The 18,465-nt window shown below is 34.4% G+C and overlaps 3 protein-coding genes across 7 annotated transcripts; 1 reads left to right on the top strand and 2 right to left on the bottom strand.

The window, feature by feature from the left end:
- The first annotated feature begins 1,423 nt into the window (after window positions 1–1,423).
- On the top strand, window positions 1,424–6,165 carry LOC108205684 (uncharacterized). The gene is made up of 5 exons (XM_017375701.2): window positions 1,424–1,788; window positions 3,282–3,412; window positions 4,688–4,810; window positions 4,958–5,085; window positions 5,598–6,165. The coding sequence occupies exons 1-5, from the start codon at window positions 1,596–1,598 to the stop codon at window positions 5,902–5,904; spliced, it is 882 nt and encodes a 293-aa protein (XP_017231190.1). The 5' UTR covers window positions 1,424–1,595; the 3' UTR covers window positions 5,905–6,165.
- Window positions 6,166–6,344: 179 nt separating this feature from the next.
- LOC108205683 (protein CYCLOPS) lies at window positions 6,345–12,051 on the bottom strand. Of its 5 annotated transcripts, none has more exons than XM_064088348.1 (11): window positions 11,409–12,030; window positions 10,920–10,978; window positions 10,284–10,421; window positions 9,952–10,003; window positions 9,825–9,877; window positions 9,028–9,722; window positions 8,353–8,396; window positions 8,191–8,239; window positions 7,701–7,746; window positions 7,112–7,240; window positions 6,345–6,971 (listed from the first exon to the last, which is right to left on the bottom strand). In XM_064088348.1, the coding sequence occupies exons 1-11, from the start codon at window positions 11,715–11,717 to the stop codon at window positions 6,848–6,850; spliced, it is 1,698 nt and encodes a 565-aa protein (XP_063944418.1). In that variant the 5' UTR covers window positions 11,718–12,030; the 3' UTR covers window positions 6,345–6,847. The 5 variants fall into 5 exon arrangements, with proteins under 5 accessions (XP_063944418.1, XP_063944416.1, XP_063944419.1 ...); XM_064088346.1 differs by having other exon boundaries at window positions 9,952–10,006; window positions 11,409–12,028; XM_064088349.1 differs by having other exon boundaries at window positions 9,958–10,003; window positions 11,409–12,028.
- A 2,722-nt stretch (window positions 12,052–14,773) lies between these two features.
- On the bottom strand, window positions 14,774–17,720 carry LOC108206880 (putative pentatricopeptide repeat-containing protein At1g31840). Its single transcript, XM_017377309.2, has one exon. It carries the CDS (start codon window positions 17,553–17,555, stop codon window positions 15,021–15,023), a length of 2,535 nt encoding a protein of 844 aa, XP_017232798.1. The 5' UTR covers window positions 17,556–17,720; the 3' UTR covers window positions 14,774–15,020.
- Window positions 17,721–18,465: the final 745 nt, after the last annotated feature.

Below are 18,465 nucleotides of genomic sequence, written 5' to 3'. Positions count from 1 at the left end.
GTCCTTCGAGCATGAGTGTAAAGAGCAAAATTAGCCCAAACAAACATGAAACTTGGTTAATTTCATTTTCATACTAAATAAATTCTTAATATCATTCGACCAAATACAGTAACTTCTATGTTCGGAGTAAGGCTGAGCAAAAAACCCAAAAAAAAACCGAAATCGATAAAAACCGGTAAAAATTGAGCCGCAAAAAATCGGCTCGAAACCGAAACCGAAAAATAAAAAACCAAACCGATGTTGTGGGTTCGGTTCCAATTATTGGTTAAAACCGAACTGGACCGATAATATAAATAAATAAATAATATATATATATATATACATTATATGAATTTAAAATAATTTCAAGCAAATAAATATAGTATATTTTATTAGTTCAACTAATGTTAATTTCTTTTACATGATGTTGATTTTTGGCTTTGAATTTTCTGCTCGCGTTTCAAATCATTTGACTTGACAATTGGTTTTGTTAGTATAAGTTATAATTTCACAACTCAAATACATGAATATCAGAATCTGGTAAGCATTGATGCGACACTAGGCTCAATCTCACCCTCGTCCATCTCCTCTTTAAGCCGTCAGCAACCTTGGTTTAGTAAATCAGTTTGAGGATCTAATTTCACGGATTACGCATATTAATTTATCTCGTTTCTGTATTATTTAATATTTTTATATTTGTCAGTTTTGTAACCGAAACGAGCCGGTTATCACCGAACCAAGATTTTTTTAACCGAAACCGAATCTGAACCGACGGCTCCGATTTTTAATTTTAAAAACCGAAAACATATAGTTACAGTTTCGATTTTATGCTGAAACCGAGCCGAGTCGGCCATACTCTCCCCCTAATTGGGAGTCTGAAACCATCATTATTAATACTCTACTCACTCTTAGCAAAAGGGATAACCGTCGTAACTCGTAAGCGCCTAATCAGTATTCTATAAATATCTGATTTATTATTTATCAAAAATTTATCAATTAATTTCAAAAATATTTTATTAATTTATTAATTATACTTTATTTTAACCAAAAATATCTAATTTGTTAAAAAAATTTAAAAATTTCTGATATATATGAATCAATCGATTAGTTATGATAGCATGATATTCAATCTAACAACAATATTAGTATATATCAATTTATCGACTTAAACAAATTTCATAACTTTTTTAATATCATTTTAACCTTTTCATGTAACTTTAAAAATCCGTATCAGAATTATCATCATGTTAATTTCAGAACGGTTTTATTATATATGAATTTAATAGTCATTTCTTTCGTCCAAACTTAAAGCTTGTTTTTAATAAAACGTGCCATTTCTAACAATTTTTTTTCCTTTCCTTTATCACAAAAACATTAACAACACATAAAACACCACAAAAATAAAATACTTTACTTTCACAAATTTCTGACATTTCGCTATAGTATCTTCCTTTGACGGACCACAGAACATTTTAACAGAGTCAAACATTTCACCAAATTACGCACACAATTCAATACACACACATTCTCACGCCGATCACCGGAATATTCTTCTGGTGGCCGGAGATTCTCGCAATTGATCTCAATTTAAACACCACAATAAAATCCTCACATCAATGGACTCGCCGGAACCCGACCGGAAGAAGCCTCACGTCTCCGGCCTCCTCCGTTGCTCCTGTGCCCTAATTTTCACTCTCGCCTTGTTTATATCAGCTTCATCGATGGTAGTTTTGTTCTCGATACTCATCGGAAACTTCTCGATTTCCGATCCTATTTCTGTTCCCTCTCAGTGCAAAATTATATCTAGCAGTGAGTAGTTCTTGCATTAATTTGTACTACAATTGAATTATTCATGTTTAATTTTGATGTTGTGAGTTAAAATGCTTGTATGTATATACTAGGGTTTGTATCGGTTTTGTTAGTTGCGAGCTGTTATTAATGTAGTTATAGTTTCGGTTTTTGTTAGGAAAGCAAAGTGAAGTTTGTTAGAGCTTCGAATGTTCAATTCCAAATTGATATGAGTTCTTATGTTTGTAGTTTGGCTTTAGTGATTGTTTTCGGTTTGGGAGAAATTAGACTCCGTGTTTTGAGGATAATGAAACAGATGTTGAAAAATGTTTAGTAGGAAGCGTATTTTGGTCTAATAATTTTGTAGTGGTTTGAGTCCGTGTGCTTATGAAGGGGAAAGTATGAGGGAATCGGTTATAAAGTTGTTTTTAGCAGGATCGTTTAGAGCATCTCCAAGAGCCTCCTTGTTGGCTCCTAAATATAATATAAAAAATGTGGCTCTTAGCAATTTAGGATAAAGTTAAGAGTGTAAACTCCAACAATACTCTCTACATCTCTTCTCTATTTCATATTTTATTCATATATTGGGCTCCACTATAACAAAAGAGATGGAAAGATGGAGGTGAATTGGAGGGAAAGATTTTTTTATTGTGAAAAATAAGTTAGGAGCAATGTAGTGGCTCTTAACTCTGAGGAGAGAGGAGAGAGAAACAAGAGGCTCTGAGTGATTTAAGAGCCACTTAAGAGTTTCTTGGAGTAATATTCTTCCTCTCCCTCCTCAAATCTCAAGTTAGGAGCCTAAATGAAGAGGCTCTTGGAGATGCTCTTAATTGGTATGAACCAGAAAATCAGTATTACACTTGTTTCTAGCAGATGCATTCAATTGCCGCACAGGCGCACACTTTTTCTACAATGTTAAGCTACAATTCTCATGGAAAATGATGTGTGTACTTATCAAATGTTTTGAATTTCGGCTGATGAGTATTCAGTGATCCACAACTCCATGTAATACCATCTGCACAACTGACGTATTAGTGAAGTCACTACTTTTCTTTTTAATGTCTCTAGGAGGTTCTTCATCTGTGTTACGGTCATCCTAGTTATTTCGTTACCCTCATTTACTCACTTCATGGTCTTTCTGTATCTTAAAAATTATTAAATTTTTAGACAACTGCTGAAGCATCTAATTAAAAGCTGAAGCTTCTTTTAGCTACCTGTTTTGATGATTTACCTGTGGCGTTCACTCTCTTTCCCTGTTCGCTTCCCTTTTTATTGTCTGTAATCTGATACAATCTCTTTCAAAGAGGAACAAGGTGCTTTCATGTCAAAAGAGATTAGTAGTATGTTTATTAGAGTGCTTACTTTTGATTTCCAATCTTGCTGACTTAGCAAAACTGGTTCTTACTGTTTTTCCATTGTCTTGTTGCTCGATCTTGCAGGTGGAGATTTTTAAATATTCTATATACACTCATATAAATTTGTACCCTGCTTTAATGATTTTAACTTATCTACAGGAGTGGATCTTAGGTCGTCTAAGATCTGTGAACTTGGATTTCTGAATTACAAAGCCAAAAATGTGTTTTATCCATCTGAGAGAAAGAAATTCCGGTGTCGTTATGATTATTACTGGGCATCTATTTTTGAGGTAATAAATAAATACCTCGATTGTTATAATTCCAGATTTTCGCGAGCACATGTAATTATTTCTAGAGTGGTAAATTTATAGATTTTGCTGGACAAATGACAGGAATAGTTATATTATTTTCATTTCTGGTAGATTTCAACTACAATGTGGAAGTGAATGGCTAGGTCATCGAGTCGTGCTACGTCAGGAACATAAGATAGTTTAAGTGGGCCTTCAATTCTCTGTCTTCTAATCAATAAGTTTGTGCATGAGATTTATCAATGGCCCTTTAATATATTTTTGTAGCTTTTATCCATATGCTGCAGTCTTGTAATTCCTGAAAAATTCTGGTAATGTGTTTGACGAGAATATAAGATTGTGTACTCTATTCCCTTCTGTTCAATGGGACTCTATCAAACCCGTAAACCATTAAATTTGATACAATACAGTATCAAAAACATTGGAATAAAATCAACCGAACTTCATTATTCAATCTCAACCAGGAACTTTAATTTTCTGAATATTAGATTTTGGGATTATTTTGTGTTTTCTAGTGTAAACTGAGGATGGAAATTTAGTTATTATAAACACAGAGAGAGAGAGAGAGAGAGATATTTGTTGAGTATCAGATAAATAAATATATGTAGAGAGTTAGAGAAATGATATTAATTTGTAATTTGGATAGAACTTACACTTGAATAGAGGGAAATGATACTAATTTGAAATATTTGATATTCCTCATCTGCCTAAATTGAAACTTGCAAACAATTTTATCATCACTGATCTATGGGTTTCCTATAAGAAAGTAAATTTTAAGACTAAGAGTAGAGTAAGATCGAAAGAGGTAAATAATTTGTCAATAAGCGGGGTCTGAAGACGCGGATAATGGACTAAGAGTACGTGATGAGACGTAATAATTAGTTGTTAGGGTCTATATATGGACCGAGTCTGATTATCTCATGGTCTCATGGATTATGATCCACAATTAAAGCTAAAGTCTATCCAGCCTGGTTACTTTTCCAGCCTTGATATCTGCCTATCTGGTGTATGAAGCGATGTTAATTGGTCACTCTAGAAAGTCCCACATTTAGTTGATGTTGTAATTTTTGAGAAGCAGTAGGTGTATTTATTTGGGTTTCTTATATGTGATTTTAATTCAGTTTAACTATTCAGCCAATAAACTATTTCCTTCTTCTTTTTTTTTTTTTGCTAAATAACTATTTCCTTCTTTAGGGAGTATGAGAGAAAAATTAACAGTTGTTTCATATTAATACCATTTCGTGATGTCAATTTCAGGTAGAATACATAGATCTTTCAGGTCAAGTAAAACTTGCATCGGCAGAAGCTCCTAATGAGGCCCTTCCACATGACTGCAGGCCCAATTTTGGTGTTGCCTGGTTATCCAAAGATGAGTTCAAGGTAGATCTTGCTGATTTATAAAGATTATGTGGCTCAGACATGGTTTACAATAATTATGTTAATCTGTAATTTTTTTTTTGTTTGAAGTTCACTTGGCTCCTACTATGAATGATGATTTAGTGATATATATTATTGTTTGCTTTTTAGGTGAATGAAACATATGACTGTTGGTATACATTGGGCATCTCTAAGGTTAACCTATATCATGACGGGTTATTTAATTGCCATGCAAGCGATCCATCTACGCTTGAGATGGTCAGGCGGTACTTCTTCCTGTGAGTAAATATATAGTACTGAGCGTCTCTATATGTTTTGCTTCTCAAGGTGTTCTATACCTGTATGATCCTTATTTTGAACTTTTAACCATAGTAGATGTAGACTAGAGCAGGTACCCGAGGCAACCGACCCTGTGACAGCCAGTGTAGTTATATTCCCCTTAGCGTTAATAACTAATTTACAGGATAAGATACCATCAGAGTGACAGCTTGTTGCAGTATTTTGTCCCTATCATGTCTGTGTCTAATGGTGTGAGTCAGAATTCAATACAGCTAAAATGAATTTTTGACCTGACAATAAAATACTATTGTCTGCTTGAAGGGCGTAACATAGCTTCAGTGGCCTTAACATGTCACATGATCATCTACTTCATCAAGCGATTCATCATTATGGCCTTAAGATATAGTTGATGTTGATATGCAAGACCGACATTTACGAGAATTTGACAGTATATAGTTTTTAGTATTGTGTACTTCGTTCGTGCTTTATATGACGGTTTTTATGTTTAAAGGTCCTCAAAGATGTTAATATCCTGGCTGGCTGGCTTGGCAAGAGTAAAGCGTTGGAGATGGGACGTAATCATTGGAGTATTTACCGGCTTTTCAACCTCACTAATTTCCATCAGTCTGGCTAGACTTCTACACCATGCACTTTCTCCCATTCGTAGGATCTCTGCAGCATGGGCACTACCTATGGCTGCCCGTGTAAAGAAAACTTGTTTTCTTGTAGCTTACTTCTCTTTCGCGGCCTGGCTAGTCATTCAATATGGGAAAAGGATCGGCCTCCCTGGAATTGAAGAGCTCATTAGTGGAAGGTAGCATTCGTTTTATGCAAGTGCTTGCTTCCCATGAGATACAGTGTTCCTATATTCTAAAATCTGTGATGTGAAATGATTGTAAGTTGTAACATACTTGTAGTAATAGCTTGTAAAAAAGCGACTCGATGCACTGTATCACAGAGGATCCGGGTGATAAAATACATTGGGCCGGCGCATGTACATTGTATAATATAGAGCTGCTGAAATACGCAGATGTAGTGAAAAGTTACATGAAAAGAAGGCAAGTGAATAAGTTTTGAGACGGTGAATCTTCATATATCAACGCCATAAAGTAACACTTCTTTATACGCAGGTACAAATATGTACTTGTTTTTTAATATCTACTATATCACATTACGCAGAATTATTTCTTTCATCATCTCATTTTCTTAAGTTATAAAGTTGTATTCAGCAAGTGGGAAACAAAATTTTGCAGCCATATATTTTCAAGTGTGGCATAGTTTTGAAGGACTTGGGCAATTAGAAGTTTGCAATACAGAGGTTTGTCACTTGTGCTACACTTCCAAAGGAAGTAAAAGTTGTACACTATCACTTCAATGAAAGATCAATGGTTTGTTTGCGAGTGACCTCAAGGGAGGCACAACTTAAGGAAAGTGTGAAAAGTACTCCTAAATTAGTGACCTCAATGGAGGCACAACTTAAGGAAAGTGTGAAAAGTATTCCTAAATTTGAATCGTTCCGGAATCGACAATTAACGTTCAAAAACTTTTGATGATGTCTTCTGTAAAATGATCTCCACGAGGTTCTCATACTGAGATGGGGGGATTTGTTGGGGGAGGTCATTTCGAGATTTGAACTCTGTGCGACACTGGTTTAGAATGCTGTTGAAGGAAGCCTGTTTAGAGTTGTCCATAAGATCTGTGATCCTTGCTTTGCTCTGGCGCTATTAAGAAGTATTCTAACTGTAAAGATCCTGATGAAGTCTACATTTTGCTTGTCTCAGAGATGATCCTTTCGATTTCTTCCAGGAGGCGCTCCTTTTCATCTGTCAATTCCTCGTTCTGCTTCTGGAGCTCTTCTATCTGCTTAGTCTGTTCGGAGTCCTTTCTGAAATATACATAAACAAAGTATCTTTCTTGTAAATGTGTAAAACTTGGAAGAAGTAGTTATTTTACTTCGCAAGGTAAATAACTGATTTATCTTTTGGATAATTGAATATGGTGATTAAATCATGTTTGTTTTGTCACCTGTTCATGAAAGACAAGTTTAGCTTCAGTGATCGTGCTTCCTTCTCCAGATTTTCACAGCGCTTCAATACAGATTGCATATCTGAGGGGATTGCTGGTGTCAGGACTCTTTCCTTTGCCTCTGCCATCCTGGATCATTCGTTAAAAAAAGCAATGTCAATTAGCAGTGTTACCACAAGCACATGCAGTGAATATATTTTACCATTTCTCATAATATCAGCACCGGAACTGATGTTCTGACAAAATAGACCATGATACTATTATGTACTTGCAGAATGTTGTTGGAAATGATTCTATTTTCTTTGTATATTGATGGATTAACATTCTCTCGGTTAAGATATAGAGAAAGAAAGTTGTCAGTACTTTTATCGACAAAAAAGAATAAAAGAAATTTTATTGAAAAATTAGAGTCGTGCCCAGCAGGCCTGCACAACGTAATTTCATAGATCTATTTACATTCCTCTCAATGTTCTTATGTTGCATCTTATAAAGAAAGGCAGAATCCTTTTGAAGCATTAAAGAAAGCACAGACTATAATGCATGCACAATACTTGACAGTGATGTCTGGAGAATTCAGTACCATACTTACTTTCGTGATCGTTCCACTCTTCGCTTCTTTGTGGAATCACCTTTATCTGTTGCAGTACTACTAATATTTAGAAAATAACACATGAATGTACTCAACGGAACTGCTAATGTTACACTGCGTAAACAACACATAATAGGACTGCACCAACATTAAGTTATACAATATGTTCTATAATTTCCAGAAGTCAATTTCTCTATCTGCAGAACATTATGTGAATCTTATATACCGGTGACCATGTAATTAAAAGTCGAAATAGTGAAATTAAGGCCTTCTCCTGTTGAGTTGCAGTGGATTGATAGTAATCACATGTGTATTTGTTTAAGTGCTGGTTATAGTTCAACCGGTCTAAACTCAGTCCATAGATATATAAGTAATCCACATTTTAGTTTGGTTAGATAAAACACCTTTCTGTTTAGACCCTACAATTACATAGAAAATATGGATTGAATGCAATAACTGTAATTCTGAGATCCAAACATGTATTAATTACCTGAACCAGCTGATGTTACAGAGCCATATCGAACCAAACCTCCTTTTTGCTGAAAGCAAATTCAAGAGATGTCTGATAAGGAATGGAAATTACATAATACCGATAACACTGTGATGAACACAGCGACACTCTTAAGACTTATAAGGACGGGCAAAAATTTACCTGAGAATCTTCTTTTAGGTTATCCTGTATCCTTTCTCTAATATCTGCAAAAAAGATGCTTCAGTACTACAAAAATATTTCTTGGTAAGAAAATCTGAGAGGAGATATGGTAGATGGTTGGTAGCCAACAAGTTCATTGAGGACAACTAAAACACCATATACATTCTCCTCCTTGAACAGCATAGATGGTTTCGGATCCAATATCTGAGGGACCGGTTTACACTGCATGGCACATATGCATATACTAATTTCAAGTGAATATGGAATCACAGCTAAAAAGTGATCCGAATCTTATAAACATCATATGCTCTCTTACTTGGGTTCTTTGTAAATCTACTTCCATCTCAGCAAAATAAAAAGTGCAGTAATTAATGACATAATAAAGGAATCGTTTCAATTTCTGAGAATGGTTAAGAAAATGACAAGACACTCTAGTGATGCTTCTACTTTTTTTGATGCAAAAGCACGGCAACTGAACCAATAATATGTTATCACTGCCGAAGTATGGGAATTAATTTTGTAATAAGCAGATGTTATGATTTAGATAAACTAAAGAGACGGTTAAGTGTGGGCTTCTATAACATCTTTAGCTGCAGCAGACCATATTAAACGGAAAAACATCAGAATAGTTGAATAAGTACCATCAGATAAGCTTAATTGGTCGGCTGCACATACCTTTGGCTCTAATTCCGTTTATGGAATTCTTCTCATTTGCAAATTGTTGTCTAGAGCTTTCACCATTGCTTCGAGCTTGACCTGAGTTACTGGGACCATCATATGCATCAAAACCAATGGAAACTGCAGGTGTAGCAGCAGAAGATTCACTCTGTGACTGCTCTCGAGATACAGTGTTCATTTGAACTAAATTTATAGGAGGGACAGTTTCTTCTAGTTCCATATCCATCAATCCTTGAACCCTTTGCAAAACTTCAGGATCAAAAACTTGGAGAGTAGTATCTTGAAATGTTCCTTGTGCCTCATAATTATGTAATTCTTGTTCCTGCTCAAGACAAGGATTAGCTACGATTCCTTGAGCACCATAATAGCCTAATGAACTATCTTCACCATATTTTTCATTCTGGTTATTAAGCCACTTGCGTTCTAGTGTACCCTTCAGCATGCTCACAACAGAAGACACATTATCCACAGTACCCATTTGGGGAGAGTTAAAATTAGATGATGAGGAATTTGATGGAGACATAAATGTATTGAGGTGACTCGGGTTGTCAGAAAATGGAACTTTCGACAAGCCATCTGAATTTGCAAAATCTTGTTGCAAATTATTGATACCATGTCCAGAAGCATTTATATTATGCATAGCTTCCATGCCAAATGCTGTCTGTGGATTCTGTGATGCAACATATCTTTTCCTGCGAAAAGTTTAGTTGCATATAAGACATAAAACATTGGGATACTGTGGTTGCTAATTGCTATAAGTTATAAATAATTTATGTTATGACTTATGAGTATACCTTAATTCAGAGGAGCGACTTCTAGTCATGGGCTGAGAACTATTAAACCATGCCTGCATATAAGGTGCGAAATATATTAATACATAAACACTATACTGGACCTGATGCACTAGCATGGCCTACTTACACAAACCTTGGCCAAGTGAAGATTTCCAGTTGGCACCCCTCTCTCCACTGCACTGCTGCTTAGATATGATACAAATCAGTTGGCATTTATTACTTGTACTCAGATATTCAAGAAGGTTTCATATTGTATACAATAGAGAAAACAGGGGTAATATAAAGTTCATGTTTAAAGTGTTGAACATGTGGCGAATGCATTACACAGAAACTAAGTGTGGTCTGTGGGCACAAAGATTCAATCATGATGAAGCCCCTAACTGAGTTTATAATCATCTCATTCTAAATATTCTTGTAATATATAGAAAGATATAGGTAAAGGGATTAAGGAAGAGTCACCTGGTGGGATACTGATTGAAGTCATTTGAAGATTCTTCACCAACGCAAGCATGTTCTGAAGATGGGTTCTCATTGCTTCGTTTCTGATTTATTACACCATTTTGCTGATTAGGCAACGGGGCCAATTCAGAGGTAATTCTGCATTTAGAAAATCACACGCTTAACCAATATTTTCTAAAGATTCTTACACCTCCTATTCAGAAATGAGGAAGTATGGGACAAGAAGAAAACATTAGGCATATAAAATTAACGTAAAAAAGCAGCAGGAAACAAAAAAAAATGTGTTACTAACTTTCTAAGAAGCAGGAAACAAAACAATGTGTTATTATAATTTAATCCGTTTAACTATTTTTTGATCAAAGCTATATAGCAAGATAAATCCTATGTAAAGAAAGAAAGAGAGTTTAGAGGGCATTCAATTAAGTGATATGCATAAGTTCACCTTACTCCTAATTGATCATAAATATATATCATCTGGAAAAAGTTATCATATAATCAGGGAGGTAAAGAGAAATATAATAATGTAAATATCGAGGTCTAGTGAGTTATCCTTGTGAAGGACAATTGAATATATAAACTACTTTTGATAAATCTCAGTGTACAAACTTAAAAGTTTATAAATTTCAACTTACAAACCTTCGTGATGCTTGCCGGGTTCGATGAGCTATGCTTGCTGAATTGTTGTTGACTTGAGTCTAGAAAAGAAAAAGAATATAGATCAAGGTCATTATGTGCCAAAGATGGACCAAAGTATAAAATTTTCAATTCAATACACGAAGTGTCCAACTCCAGGTCCTCTGTCCAGAGAGGAGATTGTGAGTGCCAGAGATAAGAACAATCAATTTTACTTGTCACTCAGAACGTCAACAATCTATAGAGTCGAACAATATTTTTGTTTCAGTGAGTTTATTCCATAATTTTCATAGCTCTAGTACCATCAAAGATACAAGTTGGTGAGTAACAGAAGAGTTGTTTATGAAGTATACTCAACTGATGAAGAAGCTTTCTAGACTCTAGCATCTAAACCTATATAAAATTCTTCCCTATGTTTGATTAAACTGAACACTACTACTACTATAGGAATTATTGATAAAAATGTGTGCTAAAAATAGTTAACATTCTTGCCTCTCCGTTTGTCAGCCAGCTATTGAAGAGTTCCTCACTATCAGCGCGGAAGTTCTGAGTAAGATTCTTGAAACCTAGCATATCCATGGTTGGTGCTGATGATCCCTCCATGAAGGTCTTTATAAACAACTCCTCAGTTGTGTTTCTATATAAATCTGAGTACCTTTTCTCTTCCATATCTTTAAGATGTTTTCCTGCTTCACTTCTTTGAACTGCTTGAGTTCGAGGCACAGACAAATTCTGGTGACTAGGTTCAGGTTTTATATATGAACTATCAGCAGAGCTTTTCTTTTTTCCATCATGTACCATAATATATAAGCACAAGTAACAAAACCGTTGATAATAAATTTTTCTGGGATCACTGACCAGATATCGAAAAGAAAATCAGCAGAAAACGCACAAATAAAATTATAATCTGAATACTGATTAAAGCCTGAGCGCAGGTTTATATATGCAATATGTATGTAATTTCGATGTGTGTGCATATGTAGTATGTGAAAGTCATGTTAAAGGCTAGGGACTTTTAGTAATGTTCTTAATAAAAACTAAGAACTATATGGGAGTTGCTGGATTAAGAAAAAGGGAGTGACAGAAGCCATGAAAAAGACTTCTGCAACTACCATTTTATATTCATGAATATAATATGTGAGTAGCTGTTAGGAGGGTGCTTTCACCTCACACTCACACAAATTAATTTCAGCCTGTCTAAGACTCATATTAGACACAAGGCATTTGACATTCTTGAACAACTACCGGATCATGTTAATTCTTTTTATCTACATGTTCATACCTTTGACTAGCCATTTGTCTGAAGGCCAGGGGATAGTTTGAAAAAAGTTGCTTCACTGATTATAAAGCATATGCAATTTAATGTCTGGGTAGATTTTTAGAACTAATTTGTCAAGGCAATAATATTCAGGGAAAAGGTTAACTAAATAAAATACTTGAGCTTCATATTAGTAAACCACCATAATAAACTAACCAAGAAAGAAAGCATACTATAACGAAAATTTTCCCTCCATTTCACGGTATAATTCACCTAGTGCACCAATATTAACCGCTAGATTTTATAATGTTATAAAAAGAAGGATCTTAGTGTTTCGCCAGACCAAAATACTGGGAATATGAAAGCATCTAGGTCAACTGCACAAGTTGATAATATCAAATACTAAAGACCAGAAGATCCCCATCTTGGGGCCAGATCTGTTTAACATTTCCACCCTACATGGTTGTGCCGGCTCTTGTAGCAACAGTGATATATCTCTACTAATCATTTTTTTAATTAAATTAACTTATTATAATGTAGAGTTGGCTTTTGTTCCCTTCCTAACCTCAAAGACTTGACAAATAGAAGTTTCCTGCTGTCTCATTAAGCAGAGAATTATTCCCAACTAACAGCAGAAGATCCACCGGCCAGTAACTAATATATTTTTAAAAATTGCATAAAGTATGATCAATATGTCTACTTATTTATTAAGAAATATAAATAAAATAATAATAATATATTAATATCTGCTCAGGCACAGTTTTAAAACTCATCAGGCTATTATTCTAACACTGTTATAGTTATACAGCAATTACATAGCACCCTCAACTTCAAACCCTCCCCCACAAGAATTCATGGGAATGTTATTAATAAGAAAAGACAAGATGAGCTAAACCCTGACTCACTTACATTTTAACAGCATCAATCATTTATCTTATCTCAATTCATGAGCAAATCATTGGTGATCTTCAGATCCTACAAATCCTTCAACCATTTGCAAATTGAACCAAAGGGCACCTTCAACAAACCTATAACAGCACACTAAATTGGCGTTTCGGGTCTTGGTAACAGTTTTAGTCACACCCCAAAAGAGCTGACATGAGCTACAACATATATAATCCTGCTTTTACTAAAATCATATATCAACTAGTATCACGTAAATTTTATGCCCTACAACCCAGTTTCATTTCTTCTTTTTTTAGTTCAGAAAAAGGTCAAACCAGGACTGGTAAAAACTATAATAAGTTGAAGAAGTTCTTATGAATAGTCTGCACATCCAAAACCCAAGGTCAGGGAAAAAACTGAGAGGGACATCTCATAACGTGTAACCACAGTTCGACAAATACAGTAATGTATGGAAAAAACAAATCATTGACCTGCTCTGGCCTGATTGAATAATGAACTTCAGAGCCGTCTCTCTAAAATTAGCATTATACCATGAAAATACATAAAAATTCCAATTCTTATGCAATATTTCATCCATAGAAAAGAAGAAAAATCTTTGCAGGCATCTAAAGGACCCTTGCAGGCTTAGAATTATAGTACAAGGGTTTGCATTTTCGTGATGGCAAAAAAATACTGAAACATAAATATTTAATATTGCAAAATAATCATAAGGGTGGGGCTGGCACCTCTATGAACCTCAAACACATTATTATATACACTAAAAATGTGTTGTATCCTTCTTGCAGAACCACTGACATTAACTTCAGAAAGGAAAAAATGATTAGCATGACTACATCTACAATTCCATACCTGATCGCTTGCAACTACTTTCTTCTCCAATCATGCTTAAACTCTTCTGGATATTCATTTATAGCTTAATCTCAGAATTTCAACACCGCCAGAGGTCATAAAGGCTTTTCTCCAGGAATTCTTCAACCAAAAAATAACTTGTGAACATAAATTTTTCTAAACCGTCATAGTATACACCACATACTTAATATTCACCTGTTCAGTTAGAATAAAAGTGAATCGTAATAGATCTACATTTAGAGATATAAGAGTAATAAAAAAAAAGGTGTATCCACCATAATGGAATAACTGCTTCTGGACTATAGACACACTGTATCACCTTATAGAGGTCACCAAACGTTTATATTTATATATATGTAGATGCACATGAATAAATCTCAAAATATGCACCACTTAAGGACTTCCCTTTCATTGAGTTTGTAGCTTTAGCTGGAAATAATCAGATAGAGAAACCATAGTTACAGCAAGAAAACGTAAAACAAAGAATTAACTTCTAGAATGATCAGGAATATCACTTACCACGTACATATAAAAAAACTGCTGCCATGTTATGATGCTAAGTTGCACATTATATCTCTTCAGTGTTACAATAGGGAAACTATAAACATAACACAAAACTATCATACATAGCTGAACAAGAATGAAAATTCAATTACTATGTACTATATAGCAGCAGTCATGGATGTGACAGAGAACAGCTCACTATTAATTTAAAATTTCAATTGAGCCATAACAAACCCAAGTAAACCATAATTAGAATGTGAGGTTGAACTGAATCAGTTAGTCCTAAATGTGACTGCAAAGATAAGAATAATCTATCTAGAAGAGTGATTACACAATGGTCTAAAGAACTAGACAAAAGATGAATTCATTTGCAAGTTGGTCCAATATGTTTAAAAGGTTTTTTTATACGATCTGGTACAAAGACTGTTTACAAAAGAATAATTACACTCAATGTACAAATGGGTACATATATGACTCTGAAGATAATGAACATTAGGCCATAGGGTACACACTCTTACAATAATCTACAAAGTGGAAATTCCATTCACCATGATAACATTTCATCGTTAGAAACCTATATTGATCAATTATAGCCGAGGCTTCCGCACGGTATCTGGAGAAGTACAAATATCTTCATCCTGACTTACTTGCAGCTGATACTCAGCTAGTATACCTTGTATGAACCTATCAGGAACAATTCCATCTCCCAACATTTGGCTATAAAAAGTCATGGCATCTGAAAATTTTCCAGCTTTGCAAAATCCATGCATCAAAATTCCATATGTTATTATGTCAGGCAGTAAATGCATCTCCTGGGCACGATAAAAAACATGCAATGCTTCCTCCATCAATCCCCTTTTGCATAGACCATCTATCAGAATGCTGTAGCTCACAATGTTGGGAGAGATATTATTACCCAACATCTCATCATGAAGATCAAGGGCATTCCTCATATCATGGAATTTAAAATGACCATCAATCAAACAACTGTATGTAAAGACATTAGGTTCTAAACCTTTGTCAAGCATGGTGGAGAATAATGATGCTGCATCTTCCATATTACCATCTTTACAATATGCATCAATTAGAATGGTATAAGTCACAGCATTTGGTCTGATGTGGTTACGCTTAAGCTCTTCATACAGTTGAATGCCCTTCCCCAACAAGTTGTAAGAGCAGTATCCACAGATCATTGTGTTGTAGGTCACAATATCAAGCTCAGGACCACTATCACACACCTGCCTGAATAGCTCCTCTGCTCTTTGCAAACAATTTTCTTTAAGAAGCATTTTCAATACAATATTAAATATGGCAATATCAGGTTTTACATTATACTCGAGCATCAACTCAAACACCCGTAACCCAGCAGTTAGATTCTTTTGTTTGCAAAATCCATTAATAAGGGTGCAATATGTTACAACATCGAGAGAGAAGCCCCTCTTTAGCACTTGGAAAGAAAAGCTTAATGCTTCAAGTGCTTTTCCTTCCTCAAATATTCCTTTAATGAGCACAGTGTGAGTAACTACATCTGGATGAAAATCATAATTTCCAATCAGGCGGTAAACTTTTACAGCATCATGAATTCTCTTAGATCTACAGAGACCATCAATTAAAGAATTAAATGTATAAATATTAGGCCTTACCCCCATCTTCAGAGCCTGGTAGAAAAAGCTCATTGCATCACTTACCCTATCTTGCTTGCTAAAACCATTGATAACTGTACTATAAATAAAAGCATCAGGTGTAGGTCCATTCTTTACCATATCGCTGTACAAACCAATAATTTCTCTTAAGTTTCCGAACTGACAGATGCCGTCAATAAGACTACTATAAATTATCAGGGATGGCTCAATACCACATTTCATAATATGGCCAAAGACACCCAGAGCCTCAAAAAGTCTACCACTTCGACATAACCCGTTTACGACAATCCCGTAGGTAACAATGTTTGGTCTAATACCTTCTTCCAACATATTATTATATACATCGATTCCCTTTTCAACATTCCCCATTTTCATGTACGCGTCCATAATGGAACTAAAGAGCACCAGATCCAGTTTGATGCCTCGTTTTAATGCAGCTAACAGTAATGTATGCGCCTCTTCATATTTCCCAACTCTGAAAAGTCCATCTATTAAAATACTATAGATGAACACATCAGGAGTAATACCCATTACAATCATGAAATTATAAATCCTAAATGCCTCTTCCAGTCTTATATCTTTACAGAGTGCATTAATCAATGTGGTGAAAGTAATCAAACTCGGATTAGGACCTTCCTCTACTATGGAGGAAAAATATTTACATGCAACCTCTATACTCTTATTATTACAAAGACCTTTCATAATCTTATTGCAGGTAATAATATCAGGTGAAAAACCCCTTTCAATCATCCCTCTATGAAAATGTAGACCCATTTCAACATCTCCTTTCTTAAAGAAACCACCCATCACAAAACCATACAAATTCATACGTTCATTATGTTTTCCTCTTAATCCATCACTTGCAGCTCCACAAACACTCAATATAACATCCATCCCCTTACAGTCTACCAAACAACTCAACATTGAACACAAGGCATACGGTGATACTGAAATACCCAATGCAGACATTCGATAGAAAATCTCAACCGACGTATCAACCATCTTAATTCGACAATAATTATCAATCAAGAAACTATAAACAGTATTAGGATTAGAATTATAAACCTGCAAACCTCCGTAAAAAGCTTCGAAACAATCAACATTTCCAAAATTTACAGCCATTTTATCAAACACCTGTCTAGCAGGATCAAACAATCGATTAGAAAGCAACAAATGCAAAATCCCGCAAAAAGAATCAAGATTATGATCAAACCCTAGAACATATTCAGACCACTCAAAGAACCTAATTGCTGACATGGGTTTTGACCGGAGATTAAAAATAATAGACCCCACATGATTTTCTTGAAGTTTAGAGCTCAAAAAAGGGTCCAAGATTTTGGGGTTTTCTTGGTGAAATGCAGCTGTGATTTTTTCAATTAAATTCTTGGATACTGTAGAGCTGAAAAATCTGGGTGAATGAGGAGAAAGTGAGAAAGGCTTAGAGAGGAGAGGTGCAAGTAGCTTAAAAGGGAGTGTCATGAAATGGGTTTTGTAGAGCTGAAACTTCCATTTATTTGAAGCTTCTTGATTTTCTTGAATGTCACCTCAGGGTTTTGCAGGGTTTTAGAAAAACAAGTTTGAGGTTAGAATTAACTAATTAGCCAAAAAAAAAAAAAGGAAAAAGAAAGAGGTTAGAAGTTGTGTATCGTTCGTTGATTTGGGTCATTTGCCTCCGTTTTGTTTTATCTTTATCACGAGTTCCTTTCCTTCGTATTTTAATTTAGAAACAGTAATATAAATTTCATAAATAAAATACTTTTCTGAATTGGCAACAGCTTTCATGAAAGTATTTAGTGTAAAAGTTGCTAAAAATATGTAACTAAAACAGGTTTAAAAATAAAAAAGAGAAAATATTAAAATGATATTTTCTGAAATAGATATATATATATATAAATCCCTATATACTCATTTTTAAATATTGTCTAATCATACGAATTTTGGTATAAGTACTCCAAATTTATTTATTCAAAAAAAAAGTACTCCAAATTTATTAACATATTTTTATAAGAATAATAATATTAGTTTAAGATTTCATGTCTACTGAATACACATGGGTCCATTTTGAAAGTTAAAAATTTATGAAAATTAGGTTATATTACATGTGTAACTACGTGAATCCACTAATATTATTATTTGATAATTAGTGTTTGAACTCGAAAAATAAATTTTTAAAAAAGAGCAATTCTTTTTATTATCGATTTATTAAATTGTTTCACGCGAAATAGCACACAAAAATATTAATTATTTTATGACCAATTATATATTAAAATATTATAAAATATATTAGATATCATTTAAAGTTATCTAAATATTATTATAATAAATGTTTCGAGTCTTTATCTTTACATATGTGTGTATCTAGTTTTTACACTAAGTAATAAAATCAATA

This window comes from Daucus carota, chromosome 2, assembly GCF_001625215.2.
Source record: "Daucus carota subsp. sativus chromosome 2, DH1 v3.0, whole genome shotgun sequence".
Classification (NCBI taxonomy): Eukaryota; Viridiplantae; Streptophyta; class Magnoliopsida; order Apiales; family Apiaceae; genus Daucus; species Daucus carota.
This window is presented reverse-complemented; position numbering and strand designations above follow the sequence as displayed.

Excerpts from the sequence above, each read along its gene's own strand:
- LOC108205683 (XM_064088346.1), bottom strand. The coding sequence starts at position 11,717 with ATGGTACATGATGGAAAAAAGAAAAGCTCTGCTGATAGTTCATATATA. Across the intron at positions 10,422-10,919 it reads ACCCGGCAAGCATCACGAAG|AATTACCTCTGAATTGGCCC; the intron begins GTTTGTAAGTTG and ends TTCTAAATGCAG. Across the intron at positions 7,241-7,700 it reads AGAGTGGAACGATCACGAAA|GATGGCAGAGGCAAAGGAAA; the intron begins GTAAGTATGGTA and ends CGAATGATCCAG.
- LOC108206880 (XM_017377309.2), bottom strand. The coding sequence starts at position 17,555 with ATGACACTCCCTTTTAAGCTACTTGCACCTCTCCTCTCTAAGCCTTTC.
- LOC108205684 (XM_017375701.2), top strand. The coding sequence starts at position 1,596 with ATGGACTCGCCGGAACCCGACCGGAAGAAGCCTCACGTCTCCGGCCTC. Across the intron at positions 1,789-3,281 it reads GTGCAAAATTATATCTAGCA|GAGTGGATCTTAGGTCGTCT; the intron begins GTGAGTAGTTCT and ends ACTTATCTACAG. Across the intron at positions 4,811-4,957 it reads TATCCAAAGATGAGTTCAAG|GTGAATGAAACATATGACTG; the intron begins GTAGATCTTGCT and ends TTTGCTTTTTAG.